The sequence below is a fragment of the Carcharhinus amblyrhynchos genome, chromosome 8 (assembly GCF_965287045.1).
Source record: "Carcharhinus amblyrhynchos chromosome 8, sCarAmb.v2.hapA, whole genome shotgun sequence".
In the NCBI taxonomy this organism is placed as follows: Eukaryota; Metazoa; Chordata; class Chondrichthyes; order Carcharhiniformes; family Carcharhinidae; genus Carcharhinus; species Carcharhinus amblyrhynchos.
In genome coordinates, this window is record NC_137331.1 from 19,770,824 (window position 1) to 19,791,613 (window position 20,790).

The 20,790-nt window shown below is 41.6% G+C and overlaps 1 protein-coding gene across 22 annotated transcripts in view; it reads right to left on the reverse strand.

The window, feature by feature from the left end:
• rims2a (regulating synaptic membrane exocytosis 2a) overlaps positions 1 to 20,790 on the reverse strand; it is a 1,020,455-nt gene that overhangs the window by 171,731 nt on the left and 827,934 nt on the right. For all 22 annotated transcript variants that reach the window (XM_080193752.1, XM_080193745.1, XM_080193738.1 and 19 more), the window contains 2 exons: positions 4,312 to 4,484; positions 1,900 to 2,331 (listed from right to left, as the gene is read on the reverse strand). In XM_080193752.1, the coding sequence (XP_080049878.1) occupies positions 1,900 to 2,331; positions 4,312 to 4,484 (605 nt within the window). The remainder of the gene's footprint in view (positions 1 to 1,899; positions 2,332 to 4,311; positions 4,485 to 20,790) is intronic.

The following is a 20,790-nucleotide window of genomic DNA, read 5'->3' on the forward strand; positions in this document are numbered from 1 at the left end:
GGGGGGCGTGGTGTTCTTCACACAGAGAGTGGCGGGAGTGTGGAATGAGCTGCCAGGTGAAGTGGTAAATGCAGGTTCACTTTTAACATTTAAGAAAAACTTAGACAGGTACATGGATGAGAGGGGTGTGGAGGGATATGGTCCAGATGCAGGTCAGCGGGATTAGGCAGAAAAATGCTTCGGCACCACCAAGAAGGGCCAAAAGGCCTGTTTCTGTGCTGTAGTGTTCTATGGTTCTATAAACATGTAGTTCCTTGAACATATAGCAGAGAAATGATTTGTTCTTAGACTGCACCTTATCCACAGGATAATGGATAGCTTTGCTGGAGGGAGAAATTCTGGGAATGATACCAACTCTTCTTCTTGGCATCGCTGTAGTCCACCTGAACTACATGACAACCAGATGGTGCCTTGGCGGAATGTGTCACCTAAAGGCCGTACCTCCAAAATGCAACACACACTCAGTATGAACCTGAATTGAGACTCGAATCCAGAATCTTCTTACCTAGAGAGAAAGCTGCTACCAGTGAAACCAAGATAATACTCTAAATTGGATCTGATCTATACTACAGCAAAGGTGCCTCACAGAGGAAGGTACTATGGCCAGAAAAGACTAATCGTGGCCCCCCGTGTACATAACTCGTATGTCTATGACAGTATTATATTATTAGGACTAAAACTCATATTAATAGCAAATTATGGGCTGTAGTTGACGCATTTCACAGCATTGTAACCACATATTTGGTAGGTTAAAGAAAAAATAAACATTTTACTACTGAAATCAATATAATTTAATGCCATGCAAACTTCAAAACTGGACGAAAATGCTCTATCCCAACCCAAAGTCCACCCCTTCTTACATGTACAATGGATATTGGTAAGTTACTTTACATCATCATAACAGCACCATGACCACAGGACTGCAGGGCTTCTAGAATAAGACCAATCATCGGTTTCAAGGAGCAACTGAGAATTTTAGTTTAAAAAGACTGTCAGAAGTCTATACAATAGGTTTTGATGGAAACACAAGAGTTCCTGCTGCATATTCATTTGGTCATTTTATATCAATCCAACAATTGTGCATAGAATACCTATCACAAAGGTTGATACAACAGGCTAGATTTTATGCACTAGAGCTAAAGGACATCTGAAGTTTATTTATTTGTCAAGTTTTATAAAGCTTTGCATGGTCTGTGTCCCACCCATGGTGGGAGGGATGGTAAAATTCAACCCCATTTGTCTAGACAGGTTTCTTTACCTTGCAGAAGACAGGTCCCCTGCTATGAATGTGAGCAGTTTCTAGCAAGCAATCAGTTTACAATGATAATTTGAAATCAGGAAGCAAATCACTTTGGGTTACGTACTTCCTAATGTCAATCAGTCAATCATCTATTTCAAGCAGCCATTTCAAACACTAACAGTTCTCCTTGTTGATAAGAAAACCATGCTCTAAGGTAGCTTAAAAATACAATGGTAAGAGTGGAAAGGATGTCTTCTTGATTTATGCTGAAATTTCAGACACAAAATATATTGAAGTACATGTTTAAGATTTGGTGATATTTCTGCAAATGAACTGGTTTATAAAACTAATCTCTGGACTGCTCCATGATCTTCAGCAACAGGATATTAAACAAAATGATTATTCAAAACTTTAGTAATCACCTCATTTTCAGAGGGGGTAATACTTGAATATCAAATATCAACTGCTACATGTGACTCTAAGCAAGGAAGACTCTAAGCAAAGACTCAAAGGGCAAAGGGAGCTTGTCACTACATTAAATACCTAACTACCACACAGAGAAAGGAACTTTCTAGGTTCACACATAGGAAGAGAGGGGATCCTTTGAGGACTAACTATTAGAGTATCTATCTATATCAGAAGGATTGGGTAAATTTTACCTGACATCATTTTCAGAGGAGCTCCTTTGTAAATCCTCTTTTTTCCTTTGCCTTGTTTCTGTCTCTTCCTCACATTCCTCTGGCTCACATTCCTCTTCCTCATAATCCTTTTGCTCACATTCCTCTGGCTCACATTCCTCTTCCTCATAATCCTTCGGCTCACATTCCTCTGGCTCACATTGCTCTTCCTCATAATCTTTTTGCTCACATTCCTCTGGCTCACATTCTTCTTCCTTTGGCTTGTCTTCTTCACCCAAGTCCTGATTTTCCTCTTTTTCCTCATTCTGAGTTATTTCTTCCCTCTCCCCTTCTTCCTTTCCCCCCTCTTCTTCCTCTACCTCTGCCTCCAACTCAGCCTCTGCCTCCAACTCAGCCTCTTCCTCCTCCCCTTCTTCCCCTCCTTCTTTCTTTTCTTCTAATGCTTTTGACCTCCTGTTGGCCTCAACACAAAAGTAATGAAAGCATGCAAAAAGAAAAACAAAATGAGGTTAGTTTGAATTAAAGGAATAAGAGATTGCCAAGCACATTGAGAAGAATGGAAATAACCAATAAACAGAAAACTAACAAGAAGAAACATTGACAAGTATAAAATCCAAACACCAATTTAAATATAAGTGACTGATTCTAAAATACAGTCACTGCTGTAATTCTTACGCCAGGTCTAAGCACTTTGTAAAATTGCAGTGCAATGAAAACATGTGGAGTTACACACAAATATACAAAATAGAAACCAATATTGACTGGCATTTGAAATGCTGTATTTGAAACCTCAACTGGTTCATTTTTCATTTATACAAACTTTTAAATGAAAGATTTTAATTTTAATTTGATCCATGTGAAGGCAAAGTTCTGAATTAATTGATCTCACTCCCATTGTAGGAAGCAACTGATCTGTATCCTTCAAATGAGTGATAGGCAGGCAATATGCTCTGGTAGGTGACTGCTTCCATGGCTCAGATGAAACTTTACCCCACTGACTTTCAATTTCTAGTTTTGCTTTGGGCCCATTTTTTTTCACTTGTGTGTGCTTTTGTGAAGGGCAAGCTAGAACATTTTTTGAAGAAGAATTATTAGAAATAATTGCACATGGCCACTGAACCTTGCGCAGTTCAGGGAGCAACTACTGACCAGTAAGTAGAAGTGGAAGGATTATTCACTGATTCACAGTCCTTTAGGAAAGGAGTTGCACATCTACCATAATGTACATTGAGGAAGGATTGGGGGGGGTGCTTATGAGCTGTTTTGAACTTCTTTTCCCACAACCTACTTAATATTTACTATAATTGTGAATTATAATATAGATAGATTGTATCAAGTTTGGGGAGGCATTATTATTGAATTTAAAATGAATCCCTTCTTATGTTGTTGGTTTATCTGATGTTTCCACTGTAAAACCTCATATGCTCCTTCAGAAGAATAATTACTCTCCACAGTTTTTCAGTAGTTCTTCCCATTCTAGCTTTTTCCATATGTTTTCACAAGTGTTTCTCAGGGAAGGCTTATAGCACAGGTCCATTGGTCAGATGAAGCAGAGGCATCAGCAAAAACTGGCCCTTATGCTTTAGACAGAAATATGTCATTTGAGCAGGTTAATAAGTAACCATAGGGTTGGTGGGAAATGAGGAAGTGCTGTGTTAGGCTATGTGCAAATCAGTCAACATTTTACTTCAGCCAGCAGAAAGCTTTTGGAACTAATAAAGGTCTTTATGTCTCTTCAGAATAATACATCAAGCACTTTATGCAAAAATGTTCTCCTTCACAATTTATTTTGTATGTTTTCCTGATGAAAACTTGTTGGCAAGGCTAGTTTGATTCAACAAAGTTTGATGATTATCATCTAAAGGGGTGAAACAGAAAATAGTGGAAATATAGAGCATATCTTTCAGTCTCTGATAAAGAGAAAACAATTGTTTCATTTCTTGAGGAAAGAGGTTCAATTGGCACAACAAACATATACCTGAGACATTAATTTGAACTTTTCTCTTTTCATTGTTGATTAAATCTGCTGTGCATTTCTGAATTTCCCATATTTGCTTTTCAGATGTCAGACACTGATGTATCTATTACAGGAAAGTATATGCTAACCTTTTAGCAGTTTGGAGGATTTTTGTCAATTGAAACAGCTGAGGTTTCTTCTATTGTGTGCTATGACCCATCTTGCCTTAGCAGGATGTATAAGCCTAGGCACAGTTAGCAGCTTTGTCATCTACCCTAACCTTAACACCAAGCAATGATGTTATTATGTTGGGATCTTTACAAGTTTGAAATGTCAATGCTGTGCAGCAAACTGAACATAAAAGATATCTCATATAAAAAAAGAATGCCCTGTCTCGCCAAATCGAACTATTTCAATTTGACACAGAGCCCATAGAACTGCGTTGAGTGTAATCTGTCACGGTCACTGGGTCTCACCTGATCTTCCTGGTTGTCCGAGGATGCTCAGATTGCACAGACATGTAACTTGTACTGCTCATTCGCGAAGCACTGCTCGTCCTTGACACAGCAGACACGTCACTCACGTCACTGTCTGATGACTTGTTGGAGATGTTGTCTGATCCTCGTTGGGAGTCTCGTCCTAGCCGATGCTGTAAGAAAAAGAACAAACCAATCTCTTCATTAAGGACGATACGCAAGGATAAAAGTGCAGCATATTTTAAAACACATGAATTTTAAAAAAACTTGATGAAAAGGCACTTTAAAGAGGAACTTGGTCCCAATTTTAAAAATGATCCAACAGTTCATTTATAAATCAAGATGTGTGCTTAATTTGCTGTTTGTGACATGCTCACCACATTGTGTTTTTTATGCTATGCGGAAGGTACTACATTGGTGATTTTAAGAGGGCTGGATTGATGCAGTTTGAGCATCCAGCCTGCACAGAATATTTTTATCCCAAGTCTCTTCTACATGCTAAGCACCAGTGATCTACCTAAACCTGATGAGACGAGCTACCTGTTAGAACCTACTGCTATATACCCAATGAAATACTCTCTAGCATTAAGGCATGCAGTCAGTGCAACATCGTGGGCAAGGGTTGAAAGACAGATACAAATTAGATGGGATACTTGTCACCCACATGGTACTCAGTGAAGTAGTCATACTCTTTCCAAATATTACTAAAAGAAATAATTTTACCTTCATGGGCCTTTCCTAACACCAGCTCCTACTTCTATTTGATTTGGTCAAAAGAGGAGGTCAAAATGACTTCCCAACTCAGGCCTCACGTTAGTATTGCAGGCTCCAGCTGCATTACTGGGAGCCCAGTCTGTATATTTAAAGAAGGATCTTGTTGCCTTTTGGGGATATTCTGTTCCTGAACTAAAAAGAGCAGTTTTAATTTTTTGTGTGTATATGCCAGAGCAAGGAAGAGAAATCATGGATTCTGGTGCTTCACCTGTTTAAGGGCCTGTGTCCTCCCTTTAAACTGTCAATTAGCTTTCATTGAGTGCCTTTGCAATGCGCTTTAGAGCCTGTAGAATAGTGCAGCACAGTTGGAGGCCCTCACAGCCCTTTGAGTCAGTCCCAATTCTTTCAAGAATTATCAATTCAGTTCTACCACATTTCTGACACTATTCTTTCCCTTTTTTCTTTCTCCAAGTATTTATCCAATTTCCTTTTGAACTTGAATTGGAATTTGTATCCAACACAATATCAAAGAGGGAGCGTTTCCAAATCCTAACCATTCTTTATGTAAACGTATTTCGCATGCCACCTCTGATTCTTTAGCCAATCAACTTAAATGAAGGTAAATCTGGGCCATCTGATTACCAATTCCTTCGCCACTGGAAACAATTTCAATACTTTCTACATAAAACCTTCATAATTGTTTTTACTTCCAACAAATCTTCTAATGCTTCTTGGATTTGAGGAGAACAATCTGAGTTTCTCTGTAATCCTTCATTCCTGGAACCTCTTCTTGAACCCTCCACAATGTCTTCACACCCTTCTGGTGCCCAGGATTGGGAACCAAAGTCACAGCAGCATTTTATTTTGGGTTCTGAAAAACATCCAAGCTTTTGTATTCTACACCTCTTTGACAAAGTCCATCAGATTTCACTATTGTACACTTTATAACCACAGATTTGTCAGACAACTACATATAATTTGGTCATTTATATTAAGTAACCAACTCTACTGGCCCTGGCTCGATGCAATATCCAGACAGCAATATCCAAAAGACTTAAATCTCACAATCACTGCAAACAACAATCCCATGTAAAAACAAGAATATCAGTGAAGTATTCGATTGGTGCATGATTCCTGGTTTCACTTCCCAGTTTAAAAATGGCAAAACCTTCCAGTAAATTAGCACCAACCAATTCATTTTTAATAATTTGCTATTTCTATTCGCACATGTGGGCTTCATGAACAGAAATACTATACTTTGCATTGAATAATAAATATTTTCTCATTTTAAATTGAAACTGACCACACTATAAGTGCCCAGCATGGAGTATATAATGGCTGAGTGCTGCAGGTGCTGGGAATCTGAAACATAGGAAATATTGCAAATACTTAGCAGATCAGGCAGTATCTGTGGAGAAAGAAACAGTCAATGCTTCAGGTCCACGATTTGAGAAAGGATCACGGACCTGTTTCTCTCTCCGCAGATGCCATTAGACGTGTTGAACATTTCTAAAGCTTTCTGATTCTACCGGGGCAAAGATAACCCCGTTCGCCAACCCTCCAAAAAGTAATCAGACTCTTATGAGCCTTTTGTTCCTCTTCAACAAGAAAACCAGCAGCAGCTGCCTGAGACCTGCTTTTGGCACAATATTAAACATGAATGTTTTAGAAATGTTGAAATAAAAAAATATGGATAACTTGCCGAGCAAAATGAAGAATCAGTCAAAACAATAAATGAATCTTTTGAAAAATGTCTAATTAATAAAAATGACAATTGAGAAGTATCAAGCAGCAGAGTTAACTAATAAAACTTATTCTGCCTTTTTGCTTAAGATGCAGAACTGGAATGAGACACAAACTAGGCCCCAATCCTTGATCAGCAAGGAAGTGGTGGGGGGGAAACCAGGATCAAGTTAAGGGGTTGGGTTTAACTAAAACCAACCTTGCATTCACCTCTGGTAATGGACATCTTAAGCAGACTTTGGCAGAATGCACATGACAATGCTGGTCTGAAGCAAGTTGTCTTTCAGCCTGAGTTTTCCACCTCATTCAGGCTGAATTGCAAGCCAAGACCGTTTCTGTGCCCTGACGCCCTGACTCAGCTCAAATCACTGATAATTTGGAAACTATAAGAGCTGAACTGCAACATGCTTTGAGAATAATGTGGCTGATCTTCCCACTCTGTCCCGTGGTTTGTGCTCAAGTTATTTTTGTTTTTCAGTCTCAAAACATTTTGGGTGGAATTTTCTGACTGCACTCACTGCAAGGCCGGAAAATCGAGGTTAACCGACCTTTGCATGGTCCGTGTCCCACCCGCTGCGATTGCCGTGGTAGGGTGGGGATGGGAAAATTCCACCTCTCCTTTCCCACTTTCTCCAGTACTTTGTTAATACTATTTAGACATGTCAACCATCAGCATTTTACAGCCTTACAATATATTAAAATATAATACAATAAAAAAAAAACCACTTCAGGAATTAAGCTAAATCTTTGTAAATAAATTTTCAATGATGAAGCAATTCATTCCTTGCACATTCTTCCCAATGTTGGAGTCCAATGTTTTGGGAACACAAGCTGATTTGTCTCCATTTGTGGCATTTCAAGATGATCAATTCTGTTCAATTTTGTTCCTCCAACAAATTAGGCTAAAATTTGAGTTTGCTTGTTTTCTTGGTGGGAGCAGGGGGAGGGTTCACTATTTGTGGTCCACCTGCACCCACGGAGATCAAGGTGGAGGCTGTGCTATTTTCATGTATCCATTTCCTCAGCATCATTTCAGCATTAATCTGATGCAGTTCCAGTCCTGTATCCTCTTTGTCTGTGCTGTTTATGGACTCAGCACACTGCAGTAGGACTAACCACAGTCCTGAAGAGGCAGTGAGGTGGGGGTGAGAGGCAGTGGCATTGGTACTGGTATGCTTCTCTCTGGAGATAGCCAATTAGGACAATGGCGGGCAACCTGCGGCCCGCAGGCCACAAGCGGCCCATCAGGATACCAAGTGTGGCCCATGAGATGTTTTGTTGATAGATGGCGGAATTAATGAGAGAGAACGTGGAGCCCTGAGGACAAAAGAATGTGAGAACAATTGAGAGCAAAGCCTGGAGATAAAAGAGCGCATGAAACAGTGAGGCTGAAAGCGAAACCCAGAGATAAAAAGGTGCAAGAAACTGTGAGGCTGAAAGCAGAACTTCGGGGTAAAAGCGCCGGGAAAGAATGAAGCTGAAAACAGAGCAATTGGTAGGTGATTATTTTATTTGTTTTCCTCATTTATCTTTAGATACTTTTACAACTCATTGTAAAGTTTTCTTCATAGTTTTTAGAAGAGCAATAGTAAAGGTTATCAGGATCAATGGCATTTATCAATGAAGATAAATAAAGGTGAATAAAAGTGAATAAACAAATAGAAAATAAAAACCTAAAGCATATATTTGTGTAATTAAGAAATGTATAATGTTTAGTTGTAGCTGATGCCAGCTTTGACAAGTGCACTAAATTGTAATGTACATTGGTGGGAGTAAAATTACCCCCATTTGAAGTTGATGATAGTTCTATTAATATAGGAATGATTCAGCATTTTCTGTCACTCATGAAATATACAGTACGTATTAAATGTATTTCATATTATTCTTGGGGTTGTGGTTAGTGCACATCGTCGATTTTAATCTTACGGCCCACTAAGATGAAGGAGCGTACTCATGCAGCCCACCCACTTGCCTAAGTTACCCATCACTGAATTAGGATGTTGCGTCCAGGAATCCCATCAGATTAGGAAAAGCAGCTGGGTTTCAGAGGCAGTACAAGCCAGTAGCCACAAGATTTCGGAGCGCTGCTCCTCATCAGGTGAGTGGGAGTTCTGTTCACATTCAGGGCATATAAAGACACAAACTCAATTTACAAGATAATGGTTGGAATGTAAGTCTTTACAGGTAATTAAGCTTTAAAGGTACAGACAATGTGAGTGGAGAGAGGGTTAAGCACAGGTTAAAGAGATGTGTATTGTCTCCAGCCAGGACAGTTAGTGAGATTTTGCAAGCCCAGGCAAGTCATGGGGGTTACAGATAGTGTGGCATGAACCTAAGAACCCGGTTGAGACCGTCCTCACGTGTGGGGAGCTTGGCTATCAGTCTCAGTGACTCTGCATTGTCATGTGTCGTGAAGGCCGCCTTGGAGAACGCTTACTCGAAGCTCAGAGGCCAAATGCCCGTGACTGCTGAAGTGTTCCCCAACAGGAAGAGGACATTCCTGCCTGGTAATTGTCGAGCGGTATTCATTCATCCATTGTTGTAGCGCCTGCATTGTCTCTCTAATATACCATGCCTCGGGACATCCTCTTCTGCAGCATATTAGATAGACAACGTTGGCCAAGTTGCAAGAGTATATATCGTGTACCTTGTGGATGGTATTCTCACGTGACATGATGGCATTTGCGTCGATGATCCAGCACATCTTGCAGACGTTGCTGTGGCAGGGTTGTGTGGTGTCGTGGTCACTGTTCTCTAGAAGGCTGGGTAGTTTGCTGTGGACAATGGTCTGCTTGAGATTATGTAGTTGTTTGAAAGCAAGAAGTGGAGATGTGGGGATGGCTTTGGTGAGATGTTCGACTTCATTGATGGCACGTTAAAGGCTCCGGAGTAGATGTCGTAGCTTCTCCGCTCTAGGGAAATACTGGACAAATAAGGGCACTCTGTCCGCTATGTTCGTCTTCTGAGGAGGTCGGTGCGGTTCTTCGCTGTAGCGCATCAGAACTGTCGATCGGTGAGTCAACACCATATCCTGTTCTTATGAAGGCATCTTTTAGTCGGGTGGGATTGAGCCTTCATAAGAACAGGGTTTGCTGAGGGCATGGGCCACAGCATTTTGCACCTTGTGCAGCTCCTTTCCCCGGCCCCTGGTGAACGCTACTTATTGAGAAGAAGAAATCCACTTTCCCTTTTCTCTATGTACATGTCTGTGTGCAAAGTTCACAAAGTTTTCGAATGAAATTGCTTCTGAGGTGAAAACCCTACGGTGAAAATCCCAGAGCTTCCTCTCTAACTGCACTGTGTGTGTACCTACTCTACATGGGCTGCAGCAGTTCAAGAAGGTGGCTCATTACCACTTCTCAAGGGCAATTATGAATGAAGAATTCCTGCTGGCCTAGACAGTAACGCACACATCCCATGAACGAATATATGAAAATGTTAGATCTCAAAATTAGCTGTTAAGTGAATCTGCAAAAATCAGCCCCTCAATATCACATTATGATTCATACTGCTGCCTCACAGCGCCAGGGACCCGAGTTCTATTCCCAACTTAGATCACCGTCAATGTGGAGTCAACAAGTTGTCCCCGTTTCTGTATGGGTTTCCTCTGGGTGCTCTGGTTTACTCCCACAGTCTGAAAGACAGGCTGGTTGGGTGCACTGGCCATGCTAAATTCTCCCTCACTGTACCTGAACAGATGCTGGAGTGTGGCGACTAGAGGATTTTGACAATAACTTTATTGCTGTGTTAATGCAAGCCTATTTGTGATGTAAAAGCCTATTTATCGAGGCTTCTACTCTACAAAGGATATTGGATGTACATCAATTGAAAGGAAACATTCATGATCGTCTCAGAGATCTGAGACAGATGGTAAGAGTTGCAGCAAATCCAATTTCATCTTCAATGACCATTTGAGATGAAATTGGATTTGATGATGAGTTTCTCACCAGGAGTGAATGCATCTTAAGTAATTGCACCCAATGCCCTGATATAGACTCCTTCAGACCAAAGTGGTCTTTCAGCCTGGGGATATAATGTGGAATCAAATATAGAACTTGGCTTCTCAGCAATTTGGGTAATATTTTTGGGAGTTACAGGTTTTAGTAGGTACCACCAACTCTGCCTTCCCACTGATCATCTGGCCTCTTATTTCCAGGATACAGCATAGGTAGAATGGTTAGAGCGCAATTTCATAAATACCATCTGCTGTCCAGATCATAGGTTCACATGATGTATTTAGAAAGCCCTCTGATGTCTGCTAATTTCATTGCCCTTCCTGAAACATTGCCTTCTCCAGCAGACCTCTTCTGAGACATGACTGAGAGAACAGTATGATTTGTACACTCTAGTGGAAGCCTCATCCAGTGGTTTCCAATTTTACATATTCTCATCTAGACCCCCCCCTAACTGTCTGTGTACCCCTATCAACATATCAATTTCATATTTTAACATTCAAGCAATGTAAAAATTTACAATCATAAAATACACACATACAACTTAAATAGAAGCAAAACACTGCGAACGCCAGAGATCTGAAATAAAAACAGAAAGTGGAGAAACAAAGCAGGTCTGGCTGCATGTATGGGGAGAGAATCAATGAGTCCTATTTTACCATTTTGATTCGAAGTGCTGGGCGGACTTGAAACTGGGAGTGTTTCAGATCTGACTTTTAGACCCATTCTGAGGTGCCCCTGTATACACTATCTTCAAAAATATCAACAATTCTGAAACCCGCTGCAGAAGCCTGTGGCTAGGGCTTAATGTGCCTGAAATCCTACAGTTCCAATTGGCACCTCCAACTGCGCATGTGCAGAAAAATATGGTAGAATGCTGCTTCCCTGATAGCCAAGTTCCCCACACATGAGGACGGCATCAACTGGGATCTTGGGTTCATGTCACACTATCTGTAACCCCCCATGACTTGCCTGGGCTTGTAAAATCTCACTTACTGTCCTGTCTGGAGACAACACACATTTCTTTAACCTATACTTAACGCTATTTCCACTCACATTGTCTGTACCTTTAAAGACTTGATTCGCTGTAAAAACTCGCATTCTAATCAGTATTCTGTAAACTGTGTGTGTCTTTACATCCCCTGTTTATGATCAGAACTCTACCCTCACCTGACAAAGGGTCAGAGGCCCAAAAGCCAGTGGCATTTGCTACCAAATAAATCTGTTGGACTTTAACCTGGTATTGTGTACATCCCTCTTAGGCCAGATAATTCCTCCCCTTGGTTAGCACAGACATTGCCCAGCCCCCACAACATTATTGACCCCCTTATTTCTCCCACAGCCTGCCACTCAGACTGATCGTGGGCCCCCCTCCCTCTCTTTCCCCCCTCCCCCCCCCCACTCAGCCCGATTGTAAGCCCCTCCCCAACCCCCCTCCCCCAATCTCAGGCAGAGTGGCAGCAGACTCCCCCCGCCCACTGATCACAGGCAGGGTGGCAGTGGACTTCCCCCCCCCCCCCCCCACTCCCCAACCCCCTCTCTCTCCCTGCTTCCCCCATTCCAACCTATATTTCCATTGATCTAATTGAATCCATAACTTCTCTTGTTAGCCAGTGTTGAATTACTTTTCTTCCTGACTTTTGATGCCTTAAAAATGCAAATTTGCTGCAAATCACGTTTCAGTTATTAAATGCTCAGTATTACCTGTCTCCCATCATACCTTTCAATGTTCTTCCCAAATGTACCTCAGCCAACTTACCCATCATACACTTGGGTTTTCGCTTGCATATATTAATGACCTTAGTTTTGGAAAGAACTACATCACTTTCAATTCTGTAAATTCCATAACATTACGCCCACTCTTTCCTAAAGGCCCCTTTACAACAATGTTCTTAATTAGCACTTTCTCATTGTACAATAGCAGACATAAAATGGCCTGTTGTCCAGTTGGTTCCATAACATACTAGAAAACCATGGCATTTAGATTCCAGGAATTTGTCTTCCCCAGCAATTGTGCTATTAGGCTTATCCATTCTATATGTAGATTGAAGTGCTCCATGATTAGTGTATTAGCCTTGATATATGCACATCTAATTTCCTGATTTACACTATGCTGTATGTTACCACTACAATTTGGTGGCTTATAAAGAATTCCTACCAATGTGTTGCCTTTTGCTCTCTGTGGATCCACCCAAACCAATTCTACATCCTGAAGTTACAATCTAAGATCCTTTCTCACTAATGTACTGATCCGCCCTTTATTAACAATGCAACCCCAGCTCCTTTTCCTTTTTGCCTATCCTTCCGAAATGTTGAAGACCCTTGGACAAACAGTTCCCAGCCTTGGTCATCCTGCAGCCACATCTCTGTAATGACAATTAGGTCATACTTTTTTCTTCACTTTGTGTCATCAATTCATCTACCTGATTATAAAATGCTGTGTGCATTTAGGTGAAGTATCTTTAATTCTTTCTTGTTATTTTCACAATGTCTAGCTTTAACTGCTGGCACACTCTGTACCTTCCTGCCACACTTAGAATCATAGATCATAGAGGTTTACAGCAGGGAAATAGGCTCTTTGGCCTAACTTGTCCATGCCACCTTTTTTTTAAAAATACCTGTAAGCTAATCCCAATTGCCCGCATTTGGCCCATATCCCTCTATACCCATCATACCCATGTAACTATCTAAATGCTTTTTAAAAGACAATTGTAACTGCCTCTACTATTACCTCTAGCAGCTTGTTCCAGACATTCACCACCCTGTGTGTGTAAAAATTGCCCCTCTGGATACTTTTGTATCTCTCAAGTCTCACCTTAAACCTATGTCCTACTTTAGACTCCCCTACCTTTGGGAAAAGGTATTGACTACCTACCTGATCTATGCCCCTCTTTATTTTATAGACCTCTATTAGATCACCCCTCAGCCTCCTGCACTCCAGAGAAAAAGTCCCAGTCTAACCAGCTTCTCCTCATAACTCAATCCATCAAGTCCCGGTAGCATCCAAGTAAATCTTTTCTGCACTCTTTCTAGTTTAATAATATCCTTTCTGTAATAGAGTGACCAGAAATGCACACAGTATTCCAAGTGTGGCCTTATCAATGTCTTGTACAATTTCAACAAGACATTCCAACTCCTGTATTCAATGTTCTGACCGATGAAACCAAGCATGCCAAATGTCTTCTTCACCACTCTGTCCACCTGTGACTCCGTTTTCAAGTAGTTATGAACATGTACCCCTAGATCTCTTTGTTCTGTAACTCTCTCCAACACCCTACCATTAACTGAGTAAGTTCTGCCCTGGTTCAATCTACCAAAATGCATCACCTCGCATTTGTCTAAATTAAACTCCATCTGTCATTCATCAGCCCACTGGCCCAATTGATCAAGATCCCGTTGCAATTGGAGATAACTTTCTTCACTGTCCACTATGCCACCAATCTTAGTGTCAGCTGCAAACTTACTAACCATGCCTCCTCTATTCTTGTCCAAATCATTAATATGAATGACAAATAAGAGTGGACCCAGCACTGATCCCTGAGGTACACCGCTGGTCACAGGCCTCCAATTTGAAAAATAACTCTTGACAACCACCCTCTGGCTCCTGTCAAGAAGCCAATTTTGTATCCATTTAGACACCGTACCCTGAGTCCCGTGAGATTTAACCTTATGCAACAACCTGCCTTGTGGTACCTTGTCAAAGGCCTTGCTAAAGTCCATGTAGACAACATCAACTGCACTGCCCTCATCTCCCTTCTTGGTTACTCCTTCATAAAACTCAATCAAATTTGTCAGACATGATTTTCCATTCACAAAGCCATGCTGACTGTCCCTAATCAGTTCTTGCATCTCTAAATGCCTGTAGATGCTGTCTCTCAAAATACCTTCCAACCATTTACCCACCACAGATGTGAGGCTCACTGGCCTGTAGTTCCCAGGCTTTTCCCTGCAGCCCTTTTTAAACAAAGGCACAACATTTGCCACTCTCCAATCTTCAGGCACCTCACCTGTGAATATTGATAATTCAAATATCTCTCTTATTATATCTCATTTAAGGAACTGATTGATGATTTCCTTAATTAATTTTGAATTAAATTAATTCCTCCTCTTACCATCATTTATTAAACTAATTTACACCTTAGTAATCTGTTATCAGCTAAGAATAAAATAATTAATAGACTCAATGCTTCATACTTCCATTTCACTTCCGTAAGTAGTTTAGGGTTGTTTAAAATTCTACATTTTTCTAAATTCTAACTTCTTACAGATAGTCTGGAACTGCAATCACTCACCAAACAATCAATTTACGGATTTCTTGTGAGGTCACAATTTGAATTATTTTCTCCCTGAAGCTCAGCATTTGTTGGAAGTTACAGCTGCGTTCCTTCGCAAGTCCCAAACAAATCCCCTCTGCTACTTCTCCCAACTCCCACTTGGTAAGTGAAAGCCCGAAGCCTGGGTTTTGCTTTATCCTCTCTTTCACAAGTCCCAAACATGTCCCCTCTCTGCTGCGGCTTCCCCCAACTCCTTCTTGGTAAGTAAAGGACCCTAACCTGGGTCGTGCTTTATCCTCAGCTTTGCATGTCCTGAATAGGTATGCCTCTCTGCTGCTGCTTCTCCTAACTCCCACTTGGTAAGTATGAATGAGAACGGGAATTTCATACTTGCCTGTACGAGTGCAGCTCCAACAACATTCAAGAAGCTCAACATCACCCAGGACAAAGCAACCTGCTTGATCAGCAGCCCATGCAGCACCCTAAACATTTACTTCTTCCACCACTGGTGCACGATGACAGTAGTGTCTACCATATGCAAGATGCACTGCAACAAAATACAAGCCTTCTCTGACAGCACTTTCCAAATCTGCAGCCTCTACAATCTAAAAGCATAAGAGCTGAAAATGCATGGGAATACCACCACTTTCAAGTCCTCCTCCAAGTAATGCACTATCACGGCTTGGATTTATATTGTCTATATTCTTCAACTGTCGCTTGGACAAAAGCTTTCCTAATGGCACTGTGGGTGTCGGTGTTATCTTTAACACTATCCTGCAACTCTAGTTCATTTGTTGTCAGAAATTTATGCATATTTGGCAAATTTAAGTGTTGTTTTCTTCTTCAAAGATAGTCTTAGACTTGCAGCTTTTTGTAATGACTGAACTTTCTCCTCATTACATTCAGGCCTGGAAATCCTAGATGTAACTCATTCAAGTTGCAGAATGTTTAAAAAAAAGGGTTGTATGACACTATATGGGATTAGAATCATTGACTGTCCTTAATCAGCGCAGATGTGATGGGCCAAAAGGATGTTTTCTGTGCTGTCGACCTCAATGATTCTACCTAATATTTCAGAAGCAAGAACACATTTAACTTAAAAGGAGCTGATGTTAAAGGTCAAGTGACTGGACAGCAAAGACAGCTTGTAAATGGCTAATCATCAGAAATAGACCAAGGTTCATATCCCAGGAACTAATGAGACTTTTAATTGAACTTTTAAACAAACGCAAACTGGGAGCCGAGATGAAATTATTTATGAAGAAGCATGAATACGATGAAGTGACTTTGTGAAATTGTTTACCAAAGATTAATCAGACCATGGAACAGTACGCGTTTGTTCAGATTGGAGTGATTATGTTGACCACAGAATTCTGCTTTTCATGTACAGGATTTTTCAACATTGTCAGGTAGATGCCAGTGTTGCAACTGTACTAGAAGAGCTTGGCTAGGGGTGAGGCAAGTTCTGGAACACAAGTCTTCATTATTATTGCCGGAATATTTTCAGAGCCCATAGCCTTTGCAGTATCCAGTGCCTCCAACCTTTCCTTAATGTCACATGTTGCAGTGATTTGAATTTGCTGAGGATTGACACAAACAATGCTGGGGACCTCTAGAGGAGGACCAGATGAATCATCCAGTTGGCACTTTTGTAGATTGTTTCAAATGTTTCAGCCTTATCTTTTGTAGTGAGATGCTGAGCTCCCCCATCATTGAGGATTCGTGGAATCTATCATTCCAGTGACTTATTTACCTGTCTACCATAATACAGGACTGGGTGTTGCAAAGCTTAGATGTTAAGAGTGAATGCACAACAGGAAGTCATTAAATGCTTGTTTATGAAACCTGAAACTATGGGAAAACTCTCTGAACTTACTTTATTTTAGCTGTGTGTAGATAGAAGCTATATTGATACCAACTACACAGTACACAAATCATGCCACCATAATTTCTGATTCACCTTTTCTCATTTAGTATTGTAAAACTTACTTGTGGGACACTTTCTAGAAGATACAATTGTGTCCACCATAGGAAGATAACAAGATGCATTGATGTTTCCTGGCCAACTAAACAATTACAATAATAATCTTATGCCCTCAGGTAATGCGGAGAAGGCATGAAAAAAAAAACAACTTGGGGCAAATTCCCCCAAAAATGGCCAAGGGCAGTGTTTTCTGATCTCATCCACGCCCACTCTTTGTAAAAGAAAATGGAGAACTTGGCATTCCAGCCAAAACTCCACTCGCTTTCAGTGGCATTAGAGATATCGGCCACGAATGAGGAGGGAGGTTACCGGCGTTAAGTGTCATCTCCAGTGGAAAAAGCAATGAGAATTCCATCGGGTGGGTTGGCACAATCCACATTGCAATTCATCCACGCTTAGTCATTTTTGTGGAGCTGGGGAGATTTCCACTGGCAAAGAGATGTGTGGGACTAAACATACCAGCAAGTCCGGCTCCTCAGAGATTGGGGTGCCCATTTTAGAGGGTGCACAATCTCAAAGTTAAGTTGAAGGTCTGCCTCCCCACCATGGACATCATGACCGCATCCCCCCCCCCCCCCCCCCACAGATATGGGGATCACACCCAACCTTTAACCCAGAGGGGCAACTCTTCCCCCACCATACACCACGCAAGCATGAGGGTCCCCCAACCATCCTCACTGCCATTGCTACTCCAGCTCCCCACCACCCCCAATGGCCGACGTCAGGTCCCCGTCCCCAAGTGAGTGATATCATGACATAGGGTTGCTTTAGGCACTGCCCTCTTCAGAGACCCCTTTCTGGCCCTGCCCCCTACAGAGGCTCAAGCCCTTGCCTGTGCCACCCTGGTAGTGCCATCTGAGTAGACAGTGTCAGGAGGCAATGGCCAGGCACTGCTCAGCCATCGCCTGACCACCAGTGGGCTACAATGGTTTTAGGGTCTCCTGGTGAGGCCATCACGTTTGGTCTCTGTTTGTGGAGACCAATAGTGATTCCCGCTGGCTTCCCTTGCACAAGTGGGTTGACGAATATCAGGAGATGAGTGACTCTGGCTAAGTGCCAGTATTGCGTATTGAAATGCAGCTTCAAATATGCTAATCTGGTTCATGTCCTCTCTGGGCCAGTGATTCACTCTTCCCACCCGTACCTGTTATATATTTGTTTCTCTTCCATATTCTCTTGTTAAAATCAGCAGTGCACAGAGCGTGGGGGATTCTTCTCTGAAATCCCACTGAGGAAACCAGTGTGATTTACTCCAGTTTTCACAGGCACCGAACACTTAGAATCTTTTTGGGAGAATTGCACCTTTTTGCCCATTAGTATTAAGCACATCCCTGTACTTCCCGCACTTACGGAAAACTTAAAGTTTGTTTGCAAAAGAATTTGCATTCTTGCTGATTTATCTATAATTTTCACTGACCGACTTGTCTGGACGCTTCAGTCCTGGGCCCGCTCAATAGAATTTAAAATATATGGTAATATTAGTGACCATAATTTATGTACCTCCCTGCCAATTTCCAGCATGGAGTTGATGCCACTGGAAATCCGGTGCTGGGAGATGCTAGCAGGCTGGAACGCCCAGTGTGCATCCTACGCATTAGACACCACCGGAATTCAGCCCGTTGTGCTGAAAGATTAGTGTAATGAGAGGGAAGGATCACTCCCATTGCCTTCTGAGCAGGTAATTCTGGAAGCATTGGCACAAGATTATAGTGGAGGAGGCTGTAGTGGAGGTAGCTGAATGGCGCTGACAGATTGGTGCATGTGCAGTGGCCAGCTCAGTGCTGTGCTGTCAGCCCCTGAATTCTGGGGTGAGTTATGTTAATGCATTCAGCAGTGCACAGAGTGTGGGGGATTCTTTTCTGAAGTCCCGCTGAAAAAACCAGCGTGATTTACTCCAGTTTTCACTCGAATTGGACACTTAGAATCTTTTTGAGAGAATTGTGCCTTTTCTGTCCATTAATATTAAGTGCATTCCTGTACTTTCTGCACTTACGGAAAACTTAAAGTTTGTTTGTAAAAGAATTTGCATTCTTGCTGATTTATCTGTAATTTTCACTGACCAATTTGTCTGGAGGAACATCAGGCATTGGAAACTCATCACTGCGTTCAGCGTCAAGCTTGATTTAATGCTACACTTGCCTGAGAAAGAAAGTATGCACTTTTCATAACCAATGGATTTCTCAATATGCTTTAGAGCAAATTAAATACTTTTTGGAGAGTCATTGTTGCAACAAGGGAGCAGCTAATCTGCGCTCAGCAAACTTCCACAAAATCTGATCAAAGACCAGATAATCTTTTTTTCTGGTTTTGATTGAGGGATCAATATTGTCTAGGGTACCAGAGATGATTCTCCTCTTATTGAAGTAGTGCCTTTATATTTTTTATATCCACCCAAATAGGAAGATGCAACCTTGGCTTGATAATACACTTGAAAGACAGCACCTCTGACAGTGCAGGATTCCCTCAGTACTGCACTGGACTTTCAGCCTTCAGTTCGTGCTCAAGCCCTGAAATGGGACTTGTAATTCAGAGCCAAGCATGCTAGCAACTGAGCCACAGTTAACAAAGAGTCAGGAGGTAATGGGTTCAAGCCACATTCTAGTGCTTCAAAACATAATCTAGCCTGATACTTCAACAAGAACAATTTATGTTTATATAGCACCTTTCACAAGTACTTTCAGAGGAGTATTAGACAAAATTGACCATGATTCAAAGGCAATGACATTAGGAGACATGTAAAAATCCTTGGTCAAGGGAGTAGGGTGTGAAGTTAGGCTTTTTCCTACATACTCATCAAAACAACCATCACTATCATTCACCCTCATCTTGTCATCCCCTGCCAATTCCTCACAGTTAATCTCCACAAATATTGTCCTTTCCTCCTCTCTAGACAATCCATTTCTCGCACTCTCAATCCTCTGCTTTCTTTTCTTGCAAACAAGTCACAGATCAGCAAGGTGAAGCAAAGATCTGGGCGAGAGGGCATCGGATGGCAGGAGAGCTCACTCCAGTTATTGACAAACTGACTGCCATTGGCTATGCACGTCCAACTGGTGTGAGAGAGCAAATCCACTGTAGAGCCTCTAAGATCATAAGGAATAGGAGCCTGAGTAGGCCATTTGGCCCATTGAGCCTGCTCTAATATTTGATAAGGATCACGGCAGCTCTGGTTGTGGTCTCAACTGCATCTTCCTGTCTGCCCCCAACAGCTCTTGACTGTCTTGTCGCCGATAAATCTATCTGTCTCAGCCTTGAATAAATTCAATGACCCAACTTCCCCTGCTTCTTGTGGAAGAGAATTCCAAAGACTGTCGAACCTCAGAAAATAAATTCCTTCTCATTTCTATCATAAATGAGAGAACCCCTTATTTTAATACCGTGCTCCCTAGGCCTAGATTCCTCCACGCAGGGGAACATCCTTTTGGTGCCTACCCTGTCAAGTCCCCTCAGAATCTTACATGTTTCAATAAGATCACCTTTCTTTTCTATAATCTCCAATGTGTAAAACCTCAACCTGCTCAACCTTCCCTTCAAAGCCAATCCCTTCATTCAACCTCTCTTTATGAGCTTTGTTTCAACTTCTTCCAATGAAAGTATATTCCTTAAGTAAGGAATATTTGGGAGGAGTTTCTCATGTTCTTTGAATTGGGTCTCTGTCCATCCTCTCTGTCCTGGGAAGTGGCACATGGGTGAGAAAAAGGCAGGTGGTGCTGCTGCTAGTGTTGCCCCTATTGGTGTTGGTGGTGCTGCTCCTCTTGCTCTTCATCAAAGGTCCAAGGCAGAGCTGTGTGAGCTGCAGCCATACAATGAT